This window comes from Benincasa hispida, chromosome 4 (genome assembly GCF_027475165.1).
Source record: "Benincasa hispida cultivar pf3 chromosome 4, pf3_genome.v1.1, whole genome shotgun sequence".
NCBI classification, from domain to species: domain Eukaryota; kingdom Viridiplantae; phylum Streptophyta; class Magnoliopsida; order Cucurbitales; family Cucurbitaceae; genus Benincasa; species Benincasa hispida.
Window position 1 is genome coordinate 12778270 of NC_143481.1, and position 17271 is coordinate 12795540.

At 35.5% G+C, this 17271-nt stretch overlaps 3 protein-coding genes across 4 annotated transcripts; 2 read left to right on the plus strand and 1 right to left on the minus strand.

Moving 5' to 3' along the window:
* Positions 1 to 1678: 1678 nt before the first annotated feature.
* Positions 1679 to 5607, plus strand: CBL10 (calcineurin B-like protein 10). Its single transcript, XM_039028138.2, has 9 exons — positions 1679 to 2059; positions 2171 to 2342; positions 2468 to 2550; positions 3219 to 3278; positions 4359 to 4467; positions 4553 to 4605; positions 4746 to 4826; positions 4899 to 5011; positions 5126 to 5607. The coding sequence occupies exons 1-9, from the start codon at positions 2048 to 2050 to the stop codon at positions 5178 to 5180; spliced, it is 738 nt and encodes a 245-aa protein (XP_038884066.2). The 5' UTR covers positions 1679 to 2047; the 3' UTR covers positions 5181 to 5607.
* Positions 5608 to 6992: 1385 nt separating this feature from the next.
* Positions 6993 to 9587, plus strand: LOC120076729 (rhomboid family protein). 2 transcript variants are annotated; one of them, XM_039030625.2, is made up of 6 exons: positions 6993 to 7243; positions 7834 to 7892; positions 7960 to 8009; positions 8119 to 8610; positions 8708 to 8798; positions 9258 to 9587. In XM_039030625.2, the coding sequence occupies exons 1-6, from the start codon at positions 7102 to 7104 to the stop codon at positions 9342 to 9344; spliced, it is 921 nt and encodes a 306-aa protein (XP_038886553.2). In that variant the 5' UTR covers positions 6993 to 7101; the 3' UTR covers positions 9345 to 9587. The 2 variants fall into 2 exon arrangements, with proteins under 2 accessions (XP_038886553.2, XP_038886554.2); XM_039030626.2 differs by having other exon boundaries at positions 7005 to 7243; positions 7841 to 7892.
* A 61-nt stretch (positions 9588 to 9648) lies between these two features.
* GLDP1 (glycine decarboxylase P-protein 1) lies at positions 9649 to 16344 on the minus strand. Its single transcript, XM_039030624.2, has 15 exons — positions 14647 to 16344; positions 14297 to 14542; positions 14139 to 14216; positions 13966 to 14066; positions 13690 to 13885; positions 13443 to 13568; positions 11627 to 11812; positions 11412 to 11525; positions 11111 to 11263; positions 10823 to 11011; positions 10607 to 10684; positions 10410 to 10535; positions 10221 to 10319; positions 10012 to 10129; positions 9649 to 9930 (listed from the first exon to the last, which is right to left on the minus strand). Exons 1-15 carry the CDS (start codon positions 15883 to 15885, stop codon positions 9836 to 9838), a joined length of 3144 nt encoding a protein of 1047 aa, XP_038886552.1. The 5' UTR covers positions 15886 to 16344; the 3' UTR covers positions 9649 to 9835.
* Positions 16345 to 17271: the final 927 nt, after the last annotated feature.

A 17271-nucleotide genomic window follows, 5' to 3' on the forward strand; every position in this document is an offset into this window, starting at 1 on the left:
TCTTTTGCTTAAAAAAAAATTCAAACAATCTAGGCATTAGACTAACACAAAACAACATACATTATTAGATTATAATCTAGTAAACATCAATTTAAAAAAGTTTTTTTAAAAAAAAAAAAAAAAAAAGAGAGAGAAAAATGAAACAATCTAGGCATTAGACATCTGAAACCAACCCAACTAGTTTTATTTTAAAAAAGTATCAATCATTGTAATGTGCACCTCTCGAATATAGTTTTATTTTTAAAAAGTATCAATAATTGTAACCTGCGCCTCTCAAATATTTTGTTTTTTTGTTACTGTTTATGTTTGTTTTTTTTTTTTCAAAAATATTTGGAAAATCCAACATTGATTAGAGAAAGAAGTGATTATTGATATATAAGTGTGGACAACTATCTCCAGTAGTATGAAGTCTTTCGGAGTGATTCCAAAAGTAAAACCATGAGGATTTATATTCAAAGTGGACAATATCATACAATTGTGAAAATAGTAAATAGTCGTTGTCCATAACAAGTGGTATCAGAGCCTTGATCTAAACCTAGTTATGTGGGTGAAATCCTCATATAATGAACAAAGAAATTTAATGAGCCTTGTTTGTGCTCTATCTGGATTGATAAGAGCAAGTGTGATATGTACTCATGCTCGTATGCTCTATTTGAAGTTGACCCGAGATGAACAGGAGGTGCCTTGGGATTAGAGCAAGCTAAATCCTATATTAGTTAGAGAAGGAAGTGATCATGGGTATATGAGTAAAGACAACTATCACTAGTGGTATGAGGCCTTTTGGGTGGTTCCAAAAGCAAAGTCATGGAGTTTATATCCAAAATGAATAATATCATACCATTGTGAAGATAGTTAGAGGGTTGTTGTCCCTAATAGAATTGACATATGAATGCATTAGTAACTATGAGATATGTAATTTGAGTCTCCTACTTTTAATTGTATTTGAAAAAAAAACACTAGTTAATGATATTTATTTTAATTAATTCAATTTTGTTTAAGTTGTCATCTTTTATACATACCGTTGATGTCAATATTTATGTAGGAAAGAAAATTCGATCTTCTTATGACAACAACGATAGATTTGTTTGAAGAATGTGACTGGCAAAATAATGGAAATGTGCACATCGATGTGATGATTGTTACATATTTTGGTGCCTAAGTCAAAGAATGGAATAGTGTAAAAGTTATAGAATTCAAGCACAAGAATGAACTTATTTATCCCAGGGTTACAGTGATGTATTTATAGAAGTAGATAACTTGATAACCTTTCAGTTTATTGGGTTAAGACAAGCGAGAGGCATGTCCCATTGGACATTTTGCTAGGTTTGATCCCGACCACATTCTTCTAAACCTATTTTAGTCTTACGGTGCTATTTCAACCCAAAATTTACTATTTTCTTCGCCATGCCACTTCTTTCTTGGTTCATGTTGATTCGAATATGTGTCTTTTGATTCATAATTTTTTTTTTATTTTTTTTTATGAAAAACCATGGTAAGAACGAAGAACTACTTATTGTTTTTTGGGCATTGACGTGCCAAACTGGATCTCTTCTGCTCTTCTCTTAGTGAGGAGAGTGGGTTTATGAAGTTCCTTTCTTAAAAAAAAAAAAAAGGGGAAAAGAGACAAAGAAAGAACTAGTTTAAAGCTATAAAATATTAATCATGTTAAAAAAAAGTCACTTTTTCTATAACCACAAATTTTATTAAGTCAAAACTAGCAAAATTCTGAAAAAATAGCATTTTCCAAACAAAACGTATACGTACCTAGTTTTTCCGGGACAGAATTAGCTGTGGCATCTGCATTGGCATTCACATCACATCTACGAGGACGGACCCACAAGTTTGTATGATGAGAATCGTCCTTGTGCGTTTGTAAAAGAAGTGGAGCATTCATATCCAGATTGATTCCCTACCTATATGGCACTTAATTTGAGAGAGATGGGGAAAATTACGCTCCGATCTCTGTTTTCAGAAGGAGGACATGGAGGAAGGAGATGATGGTGGTTAAGCTTTCGTAAATTGTTTTGGAGATTGAGTACCCACGGCCATGGATTTATCGGTAAATCCTCCATGCTTTCAGCTATTTCATCGACAGATTTGAAGCTTGCATTTCACTCAAATTTAACATGAAATTGAGTTTTGGGTTGCTTCTATTTTTGTTGTTCAACAGGGCTCAAGTTTTTTCACGGCGAGTGAACGGATCTGTGCGGCATTCATACCACTCATTGCGGTCGTAGAGGCCTTGATTTTAGCGATAACCAGGTGCTTCGATTGTTCCCCTGAGAGTCAGAAGGGTCTCCGCCGCTACGGTGAACTTTCCCGGCTTGCTAGTGAAACCAGATGTAAGAGTTTCTCTCGATGTTCATTTGGGCTTTCTTTTTAATTCTCAGATTTGCTGGAATTATTTGATTTCTTGTTTGGACTCTGCAAGGGGTTTTAAATTTTAGCTATGGTGTGCGTGATGCAGTTTCTATCAATGAAGTGGAAGCGTTGTATGAGCTTTTCAAGAAGTTGAGTAGTTCGATTATTGATGATGGATTGATTCACAAGGTAGGGGTATGAGGTGGCTTCTTCTCCTGATTTCCTCTTATATTCTGTAGTTTCTTTTGACTTATTTGAGAAGCTTCCTGCTCTATCTGGGCTTATTTCAATGCATATACCTGCAGTATTCTTCCATCCGCCCCACTTGGGGTGTTTAGGGCTCTGAATTAGTTATCACGTCTTAGGTTAATATGTTGGAGTTTTGAAAACCATGTTTAGGTTGCAGAGTTGTTGGATGAAGTTTTTCGATAAATGTGTAATATAAAGAAAAAGTAGAAGATGGGGTTCATTGGTTAATGCGCGATAAATATGTAATATAAAGAAAAAGTAGAAGATAGAGTTCATTGGTTAATGCGCAACAGTAACACTATTGAAGTCGAGTTATTTAATACCAACTTTTGAAGTTGGTGGACCAAACACCCCCCTAAAGTTGTTGAACATATCATATAAGTGCAATGGATGTGCAAGGTCTATCTTAAAACTAATTGGCAATGAGAGGAGTATTATTAAGATTGTGAAGTCCTTGGATTTTTTCCTATGGAGGGTCATGACCAACATTTATGTATGTACAAACGTTTGTATTTTGTTTCTATCTCATGTTCACTGGATAGGGAACTTGTTGCCAATTAGAATGATAACCATCTTGGATTCTGACTACGTCTGGCTTCATGCTGTAGGAGGAGCTTCAATTGGCACTTCTCAGAAGTCCGTACGGCGAGAACCTCTTTCTGGACCGGGTAATGCAATAAAATCAATTTATGAAAGCCACTTTTCCTCATTAATTTTATTTGCACAATGGCATGGGCACGAGACACATATTAAAGGGTAAAATACCGAATGAAAATCAAATCCTAACTTGCCTGATTTGTTAGATTCAATGCTTCATGAGCATGAGTGAATATAGAAATATGTTGACCGTCCGAGGGGATGTTCATAGCTGAATACAAGTCACTGTCATCATCAACATATTTATTTTGTTTGATGTTTGTCACCATTTCCGTTAAGGTTTTCAATCTTCATATTTCATGACAAATTTTTACTAGAGAATGTAAATATATTCGATTATTTCTTATATGTGACCTACTGCTCTTTTATGTGAGGTTCAGTTGTATTCATATGGCATTAGAGAGGCATAGGAAAAAAACAAATTGAGCAAAAGCTATTTACAGAAGTTGCTAACTAGTTTGAAGCTTGCAGCATTTCTTGTAAGTGTTAGGAAGCTTCAAAACATTTTTTTGAAAAAAAATTAAAAAATGAAAAAGTCCATTATGAGAAACAATGCTTCTTATTAAATTAATTTATGAATATGACAACTTTATGTTATAGTGACCAAGTATCATTTAGTTAATATGACCCCAGAAAAGGTGTCTTTAATGTTCTTAGTAACTGATGCCTTATCTTTTTTCCTTTACTGTTTGAAGAACAGCTGTATGATAATTTGACAGAAAGTATAGTGGCAGTATTGATACTTCTATGTAATTTATGATGCTAACACTTTCAAAAAAATTTCAAAATTCTTAAACTCAGGTAATTTCAATGAAATCTTTCCATTTCTTATTTGATTAGGTTCAAACTCTCTACATTTCTCTCTCTAAAGAGTAAATTGAACATATAAAATTACCATGTCTTGGATCAGAGTTTCTAAACATATTTAAACAATTTATAGTTTCTCTTCTATCCGCCAAATTAAAGGGGGGGGAAGTTTTATGGGTCAAAAGGGTTTTTAATGGCCAATTGGATTGACCATGTCATTTTCTTGATCTCTAAGTCTCTGCGTTTTTACTTAATCACTTGACATTTCACTACTTTGTTCTTAGGTTTTTGATCTTTTTGATGAAAAGAGAAATGGAGTGATTGAGTTTGATGAATTTGTCCATGCTCTTAGCATCTTCCATCCCCATGCACCTATGGAGGAGAAAAGTGATTGTAAGTGTAGAAGAAAATGTCTGTCTGGTCTGGTTTTACCATCTTGTATATATATTGATCTTTGCTTATGTATGATTTCTTGTAGTTGTGTTTAAGCTATATGATTTGACGCAAACTGGGTTCATCGAACGCGAAGAAGTGAGTATTATTTGCATAGTTTTGCTTTATTATTGTTGGTCAAACTGATTGGTAAGGCAGGTTTCGAGGGGTAGAAGATAGTTGTTATGTTGGAGATATCATCTGGGCTTCTTGCTAACTAGGAATTTTGCTGGATTCAGGTTAAGCAAATGGTTATTGCAATCTTAATGGAATCTGACATGAGGTTACCAGACAATCTTCTCGAAGCAATCCTTGACAAGGTGTGGGTTGCAACGCGCTGCTTTATTTCTTTACGAGCTTTTTGAAGTTTCTGATGCCTGTAGTTCTGGCAGACATTTGCCGATGCCGATGCCGATAAGGATGGAAGAATCAGCAAGGAAGAATGGAAGGTTTTTGTGAGGAAACATCCATCTCTCTTGAAGAATATGACTCTTCCTTATTTAAAGTAAGCAATATGACTCTGCCTCTAAAACATATTATCCTCAAGTTATCAGCTCTTTTTATGGTAAAAAGAAAGAGAACCTAATCATGTTTTGTTTATTGCCGTTCAATCATACAGAGACATAACGACAGTGTTTCCGAGTTTCGTTTTCAACACTGAGGTTGAAGATTAGGAAATTTCACCACATTGATGTCAAGAGATCCGCTTTTGCTACATCGAATGGAAATTGCTGGAATTTCCTTTATGAGAAGGTTCGAATTGTGGCTGGCTGATGTTGAAAGAATGACCAGTTTGAAATGAGGAAGCATCCATTCTTCGAGTTGAAGAAAGATCAACGTGGAGGTGTAGCTCGGGCTAAAACACTTCGGTTATTCCATCTATGCATGATCCAGATTATTGGAAGAGTGCATTGTAAATTGTACGTTAGTTAAGAGTTACATTTTTCCTGGTTTTGTGTATTTGTTATTGCCAGCATTCTACCATTATTATTCCTTTTCATGAGGGGTGGTTAATTTTCTTGAACAGGAATACCAAGCTTCGATTCTTGGTCCGCACCAAGTTTGTTGATGCCCCCTAAAATAGATGTGGTTGAATCTGCACTTTGAATGTCTTTCTGAATTTGACATTTACATCTCTTTTTTCTCTTTTTTGACCAAAGAGAAACATTTTAATACTGTTGATTAATTACTAGTTCTAACAAAATTTTGGTCCTCCTTGGGCCTAGATTTTTTTAGTGTATTTTCAAAAGGATAAAGTACGTTTTTGGTCTCTGAACTTGAGATCAGATTATTATTTGGTCCCTATTTAAAAAAATGACAATTTAGTCAATTACCAAAAAAAAAAATCGTTTGAAAAGATTATGTGGCGGCACATCAATTTTAATGTTTGTGTTTCCACTAATTCATCACAATATCTAAGTTATAGACAAAAATGGTTTGGCCCATAAAAGCACAGCAAGTTTTGTCTCTTTTCCCAGAAAGGTGAAGAAAATAGACATCTAATTCATATTCTAACCCGAAATTTCATTCAAGGGGATGTTATAGAGTGAGAAAGGAGGCCAAAAGGGAGCAAGAAATTCTAGAGAAACAAATTCATTCCATTTCCACTAGAGAAAAAGTTTTGACATTGCATTAAAGGGTGTTGTTCTTATTTGAGAGAAAGAAGAGAATTGAGGAAGATCACTTCTCGATATAAATACTAATGCTACATGCTAATAATAACTTAGTTGATAACAAATTCTCCCAACTTAACTCAAGGAAAATAGCATTTAATTCTAAATATGGGCACTAATAACTTTCCTAGAAACTACACTTTACATATGGTCTTCTCCAGCATCTAAAGTGTGAATGAGCTTCTTATATACTTCTCTCTTCCACCTTCTCCCTTTTGCATTCTGACTATCAGTGCTTCCTCAATACTTCCTTCCTGCTTCATCAACCACCTTTGCTCCTATGTTTGCAAAGCACTAACTAGTTCGATCACTTTGAGTTGAGAAAGGTCCTTGGTATTTTCTAAGGAAGCGATAGTTGTTTCATACTTCTCAGCCACTGAGACCATAATCTTTTAAACCAATCTATTGTCAGATACATCAGTTCCCAATGCTATTGCCTTATTGGCAATTTCAATTAACTTGTGTGAGTACTCTTTAATAGACTAAGAATCCTTCATCTGGATCCTCTCGAATTCTCTCACCAAGTTCAACACTTTCATGTCTTTAATCCTTTCATTAGAGTTACTAACAAAGGGAATAAAGGAGAAATATAGGAGAAGAAAAGAGAGGAAATTATCGAATAATCCTTATATTGGGGAATTAATTTTAAGTTAAGAGACTCATCTACCAATTTTTGAAATTGATGGACCAAATCAAAAAATATTTTCAAATTCAAGAATCAAAATTGTATTAAAAGAAATTTATTTGAGAGCTGCCACCTGCCATTCCTTAAAATAAATAAATAATGTTATACCTATATAAATTTTTTCCCCTTTATTTGGCGTCACGTTCCAATTCCAAATTTCCAAGTGTACTGCCTCCGCGTTCTCTCTAAGCTTCTCATCTCTTCTGCGCCCTTTCCAGTCGGGTTTCTTTTGCAGCAATGGCAGATAAACCCAGTCGAGCTCTGGTTATTTTCGGTGATGGGTTGGCTCGCTCTGTCGATCAATCTCACATCCATCTACATGCCCTCGCATCCCTATCTTCTTGTGGGTTTTTGTCGCTTCCCAATGCTCCTCCTTCAGGTTCTATCACAGCCTCTCGCTTCCTTATGCTTTTCTTCTTTCTTTTCGTCCTACCGTCTCTTATTATTTTAATTTTCTGTAGTTCCTTAGCAACCAAGATAATTAATCGTCCTTCGTTACCTTGTGCCAAAGAAAATGTTACTTGGGAAGCCATTTTCATTGAATTCGATGCTAGATTTTGATCGCCATTGGTTAATTTTCGACCCATTATGGAGGAGATTTCGTTTTTGAAGATTGGGGCTATATGTTTCATGACCCAACTCTAGTTAAATGATGCCAATTCTGGGTTGAATATGATATTTTCTTCTTTTGTTCATGTCTTCCATGTTTTTCTCAAGCTTATGCTGTCATTTCAGTGAATATGAAGTAAGGGAAATGATGGTTGGAGGGTAATTTTGTTAAGAAACCTTGTTATTAGGCCTTTTTTTCCCTTCCTGTATTGTTAAAGCTTTGTGTTATTGATCAAAACATTAAACTTGAGTAAACTCAATAGATCATTAATATCGAAACTCGTTTTACGGGGTACTGAAAGGAACTTGTTGGCCTTCCCTTATAACCTACCTGGAATTGGGGTTTATTTGATGTTTTAGATTGCAGAGAGGAAAAGCGGATGATTCGAGAGCTTGCACTTCTATTTGACGTCAACAAGGTATGATATTTTTGCTCCGAGTGTCAAGGACTAATTTTAAAACGAAAGATAATATTTGGTTTCTCAGATTGGGGACGGTTGCGAAGGAATTAGTCAGAGAAAGTCCATACCTGAAAGGTAGTTTATCTTTCTGTTATCTGTTTAGTTGATGTCATGAGTAGGATAAATTTCTGTGGTTGGTTTATGAACAAATTGGCTGGTGGTTTTGTGTTGCTTGCTACTTTAGGTTCATGGGAATGAGAGCTGCATTACTGACAAATAATTCAAGTGTGCAATATTTGGGCTCTGAACTTGGCATCTCTTCGTTGCGACTGGATGAGTTGATGCAAATGAACCATCTTGGGTTGCCACCGGTTGACTTTCTGGCCTCTGAATTGCTGAAGAAGCTTGGCTTTCAAGATGGGAAAATACAGGATACAAGTGAGTTTGATTTATTGTTTGTGCATATAGGAGTTGGTGACGAAGACAAAACAGCTTCGGATGAAATGAAATTTATTGATGCTTTGGTTGGTGATATATTGGAAAAGACTCGGCCTGGTTCAGAAATTGGTTCCCGTTTGCACTTGTCCCTTCTGATGAGCTATGGAAATGTCTTTAAGGATGATGAAAGCAGCTTGTCTGTTTTGACTTCCAAAGGTGTGCAAAATTCTGATTTGTCAGTGCTCTTTCCTCGTCAAAGTTACACGATGATGGGGGAGGTCCTGCGGACTGATGTTCGGTGAGCCAAAATCTATGGTTTTTCTTTGGATTGATGTTTTTTCAAAATTTCACTGTCTGATATCCCTTGTATTATCTAATATCTTGTCATGGACAAGGCACCATTCACCCATGTTAGCTGCTCAGTGGCAATACGGAGTAACCCGCAAAGATAAAGCAGAATCATTTTCTTTCAAGGAGTTTAAAGAGGTAAAGTTCAATTTTTTTATCCTATTGCTTCCACGCCTTCCATTGTCTCATGCATCCATCCGTGGAAATTTGTGTCATTTTGGTTGGTCTTCAAAATACTGAAGCTTTGCTCCCGTAGGCAAATAGGATGGTCTTATTCTTGATAAGTTCTACTTCTAACATGATTACAAATGTTTATGTTGTATTATCATCCTAAATGCTGGAATTACATGGAGATTCAATCATCTTACATCGCTATTATGTTGCTTGCATATGTTTATTCTCTTAATTAATAAGAACTTTTATGATTGCTCATGTCCTGTATTTCTTTTTTTTTTTTCCTTTCCCCGAGTTCTTCATGTCATGATGTTATTGTAAAGCTTGTACTCTTCAAATCTGGCTTTCCTGGCCTGTGCTTGAGTGGGTGAATCTTTGATATGACGGTTTCAGACATTTATTAGTGAATCCTTTCTTTTTCAGCAAGGTTGCAACCTAGTAATACCAGCCGACAGATTTATACATGAGGTGGCATTTAAGCTTTGGAAGGCCCCCAAGTATGGAGCTTGAGATGGACAACCCCTCAAGACTATAAGCACAAGTGTTGCTTGGGGGAGTACATTGCCAGAAGCACTTTTAAGTAACTTTTAAGTATTCTAAATACTCGAGCTTATAATTTGATGCTTGAGAAAAGCAAATCTTTGAGCGCTGCAATTTTTGTAGATCGGCTTCTGTTTATAAGAATTGCATTGTAATGAACTTCAGTTTCAATTTGGAAATTATTGCAAATGCATTTTGCTTTTCAAGATGAAAGATTCATCTATTAAAGAAAGGGGAACAGGAAGAGAAAAAAAAGAGGGAGCTAAGACAACAATTACTACAATGAAGTTGCAATCAGCAACAAGTGTTATATTGCAGCAACTTGTAATTTTCAACATATCAGGAAAGTGAAAATGACAAATATGAATATTGGTAATGTATGTACAGTGAAACTAGAGGGGTGAAACAGAGAGAAGATAATATCATTGAGAATTTTGCAGGAAGGTGAAGTGAATAGGAAACTAAGCAGTGGCTGCTTCTGCTTCCTCGACAACCTGGTTCACTGGCTGTAGGGTGCAAATCAGGTTGCGATCACCATACACATTGTCAACACGTCCTGAAACCACCCCAAAATTTCATTAGGAGAGTTAATGTCAACATAAATCAGGCAGTGAAATTAGAACTTGCTCGTATGTACCTGTCGATGGCCAGAACTTGGAAGCCCTGAGCCAGGAAGCTGGAAAAGCTGCATATTCCCTAGTGTATGGCTTTGTCCATGCGTCTCCCATCAGCAAAGATGGTGGATGAGGTGCACCCTGCATTAGTGTGTAGGCAAAGATAATCCTTGTGAAGGTCTATTAGATGAAAAATGGTGAAGTTATTAAACTCTGGTGAAGAGGACCTCACCTTTAGGACATTGTTGTTGATATCAGCTTTTCCTTTCTCAATCTGGGCGATTTCTTCTCTGATTGAAATAAGGGCGTCACAGAACCTATCCAACTCCGCCTGCAAAATGTGTTTGTATTTACTTGGCAGGAAGTGTGAAGAAAAAAGATGTTAGGGTCGAGCTAGAGCATATGTGAAAAGGAGGGGTACCTTGCTTTCACTTTCTGTGGGTTCGATCATGAGTGTGCCCGGGACAGGCCATGACATGGTGGGTGCATGGAAACCATAATCCATTAGACGTTTAGCAACATCTTCAGGTTCTATTCCAGCAGTTTGCTGCCACGATGTACAAAAATGAGCACCAACAGTTGGAAATAACATCATAAACTTTTAAAGCAAGAAATTACCTTGAAGCCTCTCAAGTCAATGATGAATTCATGGGCAACCGTTCCATTGACACCACGGAAGAGAACAGGGTAATGGTTCTGCAGTTTTCAAAGCAAATATAAAGATCCACGAGAATGAGAGCTAGAAAGAAGAAAAGTGCAGAATCAGGCATCTATTCTGAACCGTATACAACGAATATCCAAGGGGTGAAAGGAGCAAGCATAAGAATCAGGAACCTCTAAACGTTTGGCCATGTAGTTCGCGTTCAGAATGGCGATTTTAGATGCATTGGTTAGACCCTCGGACCCCATCATGGCTATGTAAGTGTATGATATTGGCAGAATAAGAGCAGACCCCCATGGTGCAGCAGCAATGGTACCAAGAGGCTGTGCTTTGTCAGGAGCAGGAATTCCTCCCGTAGGTACCTTAAGAATTCAAATTGACAAATACCGGATTAAAACTAATGCCATAGTTGTCTTTTGGAATAAATATAGCAATCCTATTCAAGTAAGATCTATTTTTACCACAGGATGTGAAGGCAAAAATGGTGCTAAGTGCTTCTTGACACCAATAGGGCCCATGCCAGGGCCACCTCCTCCATGTGGAATGCAAAATGTTTTGTGGAGATTGAGATGGCAAACATCAGCTCCAATCCAACCTGGGCTTGTTAAACCCACCTGAAGACATCAAAAATCTACTGTGAATGTTGAGTTCATATACTACCAAAATGAACGTGCGTACAACTTTACTCAAACATGATTTGTTTTATAGATTGTACAACTGCATCTTTGAGTTTTAAAGATTGAGAAAAGACATCATACATACCTGGGCATTCATGTTGGCTCCGTCCATGTAGACTTGACCTCCATTCTCATGAATGATCTTACAAATCTCATCAATGCCTTCTTCATACACTCCATGAGTGGAAGGATATGTAACCTAGCATCATTTCAAGCAAATAAATTCACATTACAGTCAACTTTTAGCTCCTCTAGTTCTAGTTCTCTCCAAGTATCAAATAAGGCTATATCCGGTCTAACCATGAGTGCAGAGAGATTGTCCTTGTTGGCTTCTGCAGCCTTCTTCAGCTCTGCAATGTTGATGTTTCCCTTTGAATCGGTTCCAACAGATACGATCTTCATTCCACACATGGCTGCACTTGCAGGGTTCGTCCCGTGTGCTGAGAGCGGAATGATGCACACGTTGCGGTGGTGGTCTCCCCTTGCCTGCAAAATTTTGAGTTAGTTGATCATTTGCCAATAACCTTTGTAAAATATGCTAGAGTGAATTTTAAGGGAATTTAGGAATCACTTTTTATGTTTGGTAATGATTTAATTTTGTTTCCCCTCAATTACTTTATTATAGTTTTACCTATTTTCAAGAAAATCAAATTTTACAAACAAAAACAAATTTTTGAAAACTATATTTATTTTTTCAATACTTAACATGATGGTTATCTTAACTAATTAGATTTTTTGTTTTTAATTTTCGGAAAAGATATATCTATATTATATATATATTGAAAAAAATACAAATTAGAAAATTCTCCCTTACATTCACCCCCACGTAGGCCACTCATGTTTACACCCTCATCTCCAACTTTCCTGTAATTCTCAACCTTTTATCTTCTCAAAATCACAAAATTTCTCTCCAAATTTACTAAATCTCGTTTAGTAATCATTTTGTCTTTTGTTTTTAAAATTAAACTTATAAACACTACTTACACCTCCAAATTTCTTCATTTGATATCTCTTTTTATTTAATAGTTTAAAAAATCAAGACAAATTTTGAAGGAAAAAAAGTAACTTTTAAAAAGTTGTTTTTATTTTAAAATTTTGACTAAAAATTAAACCATTATGCTTAAGAAAAGATGTAAATTATTGTAAGAAATAAGAAGAAAATAAACTTAATTAAAAAAAAATGAAATTGTTACCAAATAAAACATTAATTTTTTCACTTTTGAGTACTACAAATGTGGGGATGAAGTTGAACATCCAACATCGAAAGAAAATTAATTATTGAATTGTATGATTAACTTCGTATACTATGATTAGATTTATTTTATTTTTAGAGAGATGAATTTCGTTAATGATCAATTTTAGTGCATGGCCTTTAGGAAAATATTGCAAAAACAGTATTTGAGCTCATCAGACTGTTAGTTGACCCAAGGTTGACTTACGATATGGGCAAGAGACCCACAGTTTTCGAAGGCCTTGCTTATTTTATAGAATATTTATACCGATATTTTTTCCCTGTTTCTTTAGTAGCCAATATTATCTCTTTTTTTCTTTTTCTTTTTTCTTTTTTCTTTTTTTTTTTTTTTTGAGAAAAGCCGATATTATCTATTTCTTTTAGATTATAATTATACTTTAATCAAATATTTAATTAATTCTTGAATTTTGTAATAGCAACAGAAACTTGGCTTAAATTAATTTATTTTCGGACATATTTTCTAAATTATAATATAAATTAATCATTACGGTAGCTTTTCTCGAAAAAAAAACCTATAATATATTAATGGGACTTTAAAGTTCTCTTACTTTCTTTACCTTCCTTTATTTTTATTTTTTACAACGAATATCTTTAAAATTTTCTTAACATCCCATCATCCATCCATTTTTTTATTAATTAAGTTATACAAAGTTTAACTTTATGGTTAATAATATAATGCACATATTTCTTACTAAAACATAATTAAAAAAATTTATGACTTTAAGTTTTCAATTAGATTAGTTACGTTAGCTGCCTATATTAAGATTAAAAGTGGAGTAAAAAAAAAAACTTGAAGATTATATATATATTTATAAATTTTTTGTAAATAAAAAAAAATCCAAAAATAAGTAGCAAAGAAGGTACCATATGGTAAGCACGGATAACCATGAGGCCAGCATATTCTCCAGCCGCACCAGCATTTGGTTGCAATGAGAATGAATCAAACCCAGTTATTGAACATAATAAGTCTCCCAAATCATTGAACATTTCCTGCACAATCCAATTCCAAACAACACATCAATTTGTTTTTCGACACGAACAAGGTGTTCCTTTCGTCCCTTTCGAGCAATCATGTACTCACACCCGAACAAAAACATAAGGGCCAACTTACCTGGTACCCCTGAGACTGCTCAATAGGAGCAAAAGGGTGAAGGTTGGTGAAACCGGGCCATGTTACGGGCATCATTTCTGTCGTTGCATTCAGCTTCATCGTGCAAGACCCCAACGGAATCATACTGTGGCAAAGTGAAAGGTCCTTCGATTGCAGCCTCTGGAGGTACCTCAGCAATTCATGCTCTGTATGGTACCTGATGCAAAGCAGAAAATTTTAGTCATGGACTTAAACTTCCTATTGCTTTCTTTTACTACAGGAGTTTATGATGCATACGTGTTGAAGATCGGGTGAGTTAGGTACGGGCTCTCCCTCACTAGCCCCGAAGGAATCACACTCTCGACCTCGGGAGCAAGAGATGCGGCGGTAAATGGAACCTATACAACAAGAAAATATTGTCACACATGAAAAATGATATCAACATATCTATATACAATTCGAATACTTACTGGCTTTCCACCAGAGAAAACTGAAAAAAGATCATCAACATCTTCCAAGGTTGTGGTTTCATCGAAAGCAACAGTGATCTGCAATCCATTGACAGCTAATCACACGATGTAGAATATTTTCGTTAAATATTCATTGCAAACCATAGAATTTTGGTTACCGTGTTCTTGTCGACGATTCGCAGATTAATACTGCTCTTGTAAGCAGCATCTGCAATTACATTTGCATCACCAACCTTAACCTTTACAGTGTCAAAAAAGGGAAGACCTTGCACTTCTGCTGTGCCTAGTTTCTTCAATCCAACAGCAAAGGCACCAGCAAGGCCATGAACTCTATCCGCAATCGCCTTGAGGCCTTTCGGTCCATGGTACACGGCATACATCGCAGCCATGTTCGCCAGCAATGCCTAAATAAAGGAACACATATTCGAAGCAAAGCCAACTCAATATAATATAAATATTTACTAAACTATGCATCAGAAAATCGTCCTATGAATTATAATCTTCATACCTGAGCAGTACAAATGTTGCTTGTAGCCTTGTCCCTCCTGATATGTTGTTCTCTCGTCTGCATCGCCATACGCAAGGCAGGTTTACCCGATGAATCGACACTAACACCGATGATTCTTCCTGGCATCATCCTCTTATATTCTTGAGAGGTGGCCAAAAAAGCAGCATGAGGACCTCCGTACCCCATTGGAACACCAAACCTTTGTGCAGATCCAACCACAATATCAGCCCCCAATTCACCTGGTGGCTTTAACACCGTCAATGCCAAAAGATCAGTCGCCATCACAACCTTAACTCCATTAGCATGGGCGTTCTTAATAAATTCCCCATAGTCCAACACCTCCCCTTCAGTGCCAGGATATTGAACAAGAACACCACAAACATCACCTGATTTATAATCAATATCCTTAAGATCAGCAGTCACTACTTTAAGATCAAAACCCGCTGCACGAGTAATGCAAATATCAATCGTTTGCGGGTGGCAATTATTCGAAATAACAAACGTTTTCTTCTTCCCCTTGAGGATATTATTACACATTGCCATAGCTTCAGCAGCAGCAGTCCCTTCATCAAGCAATGAAGCATTGGACATGGGAAGACCAGTGAGATCTGTGATTAAAGTTTGATAATTAAGCAAAGATTCAAGACGACCTTGTGAAATCTCAGCTTGATATGGCGTGTATTGAGTATACCAAGCAGGATTCTCCATTATATTCCTCAAAATTACAGGAGGAACAAAGGTGTTATAATACCCCATCCCAATATAAGACTTAAAAATCTTGTTCTTAGCAGCCAAATTCTGCATATGTTCAATCATTTGGCTCTCCGTTAACCCTTCATCAAACTTAGAGAATTTCATCGATTGAAGCCTAATCGATTTAGGAACAGTGGCATCGACAAGCGAATCGAGGCTATCAAATCCACAAACCTCTGCCATTTTGCTCTGTTCCTCGGGGGTAGCAGAGTTATGGCGACGGGGGAAAGTGTCGCTAGGTTTCAAAGCCTCGACGGAAATCGAACGAGACCCGATTCCGATTCCATTCCGATGAAGAAATGAATCCGATCTTGCGCCTCTAGACAAGAAGGAATTAGAAGAACATGAAGAGACGTACCTGGAAGGCGTAAAGGAAACAGGGGAGGAATTGAAGAACGGAGGATCGATTTGACGGTGGTGGCTCGACGCAGAAACAAGGCGCCTCAACGCCGCCTTGTTCGCCGCCAACCGCCGTGCCCGTTCCATAATGAGAAAAAAAGGAAGAGAAAGAGAGAACCCAAATGGGGATTTGTTGAAAATGAAAATGGGGGATTGCCCTTTTGCTTAAAAGCTTAAATTTTTAATGGCTGTGGCTGTAGGATTACACCATGGGAGGATAATATAGCGAAAGTTCACTCTTTTCCAGAAACAAGAAAAAAGAAAAAAAAAAAAATATATATATATATATATATATATATATTGATATTAATACAAAATTGGGTCCTTTTGTTGCAAGAGGAAGCTATTTTTTATGGTTATTTTATTTTAATTAAATAAAAAAAAAAGGGGAAAAAACAAAGTGAAGAAAAAAGAATAAAAAACAGAGGAAAATATGAGAGGATGAGATATGGTGGAGATGGTAAGTGGTTGGTGACGGCGCACCTAGGTTTGAAAAGGACAAGGCCATTTTTTATTAGAAGGAACCACAGCCAACCAACTCCCAAACAAGATCTTGCTCATGAATGAATGGAAGCAAATGATTTGAAGAAGAGATCATGTTTCAATGGATCCACATTTTTTAATGGAACAACATAAAAATGCTAACAAATATTTTCTTTTTTTTTAATAATTTCAGATGGAGAAAATTAATTAAGATCGATTATAAAAGTTAAGTTGATAAATACTATCTCGGTTTCTCTTCTGGTTATCTTTAATTATGTTTTTAATGTCTATGTCGAATACGTTGGATTTTGAAAACTAAAGTATCGTTTGGGTGGGATTTCACTTTTAATTTTATGTTTTTTTAGAGTTATATTTGTTTATTTTATCAATTTACTTATTAAGAAATGTTTGAACTTTTAGTCAAATTTCAAATATAAAACTATGTTTTAAAAGATTTTTTTTTAAAATTTTCCTGACTTGACCCAATTTTTAAAAATGTTGGTAGCTAGTGGATAGGTTTGGAGGTAGTGTTTATAAATTTAATGTTAAAAACCAAGACAATTAAAGTTATTTAGGCATCAATTGCTAACCTATTATGGTTTTAACTTTCTTCATTAATAAACATTTGAATTTATAGCAAATTTAAATAAAAAATAAGTTTATAAAAACTACTCTTTTTTTAACTTAAATTCTAAAAACATTCCCAAAAAATAGTAATAAAACAAAAAATTTAATGATTATTGAACAGACTTAAAAACTTGTCCTTTTTTTTTCTTTTTTTGAAATCGTTGTACAAATATAGTGAAAAAACATAAATTTTAAAAATCTAAAACCTAAAATCCAAGACACTATTTTATTTTTAATTTTTAGTCTTTGAAAATTAGATTTGTTTTCTCACCGTTTTTTATCCATAGTTTTCATATTTTCTATATAGACATTTGAACCTTTGGTAAATTTGACTTTAATTTTAAATATATTTATATAACATAT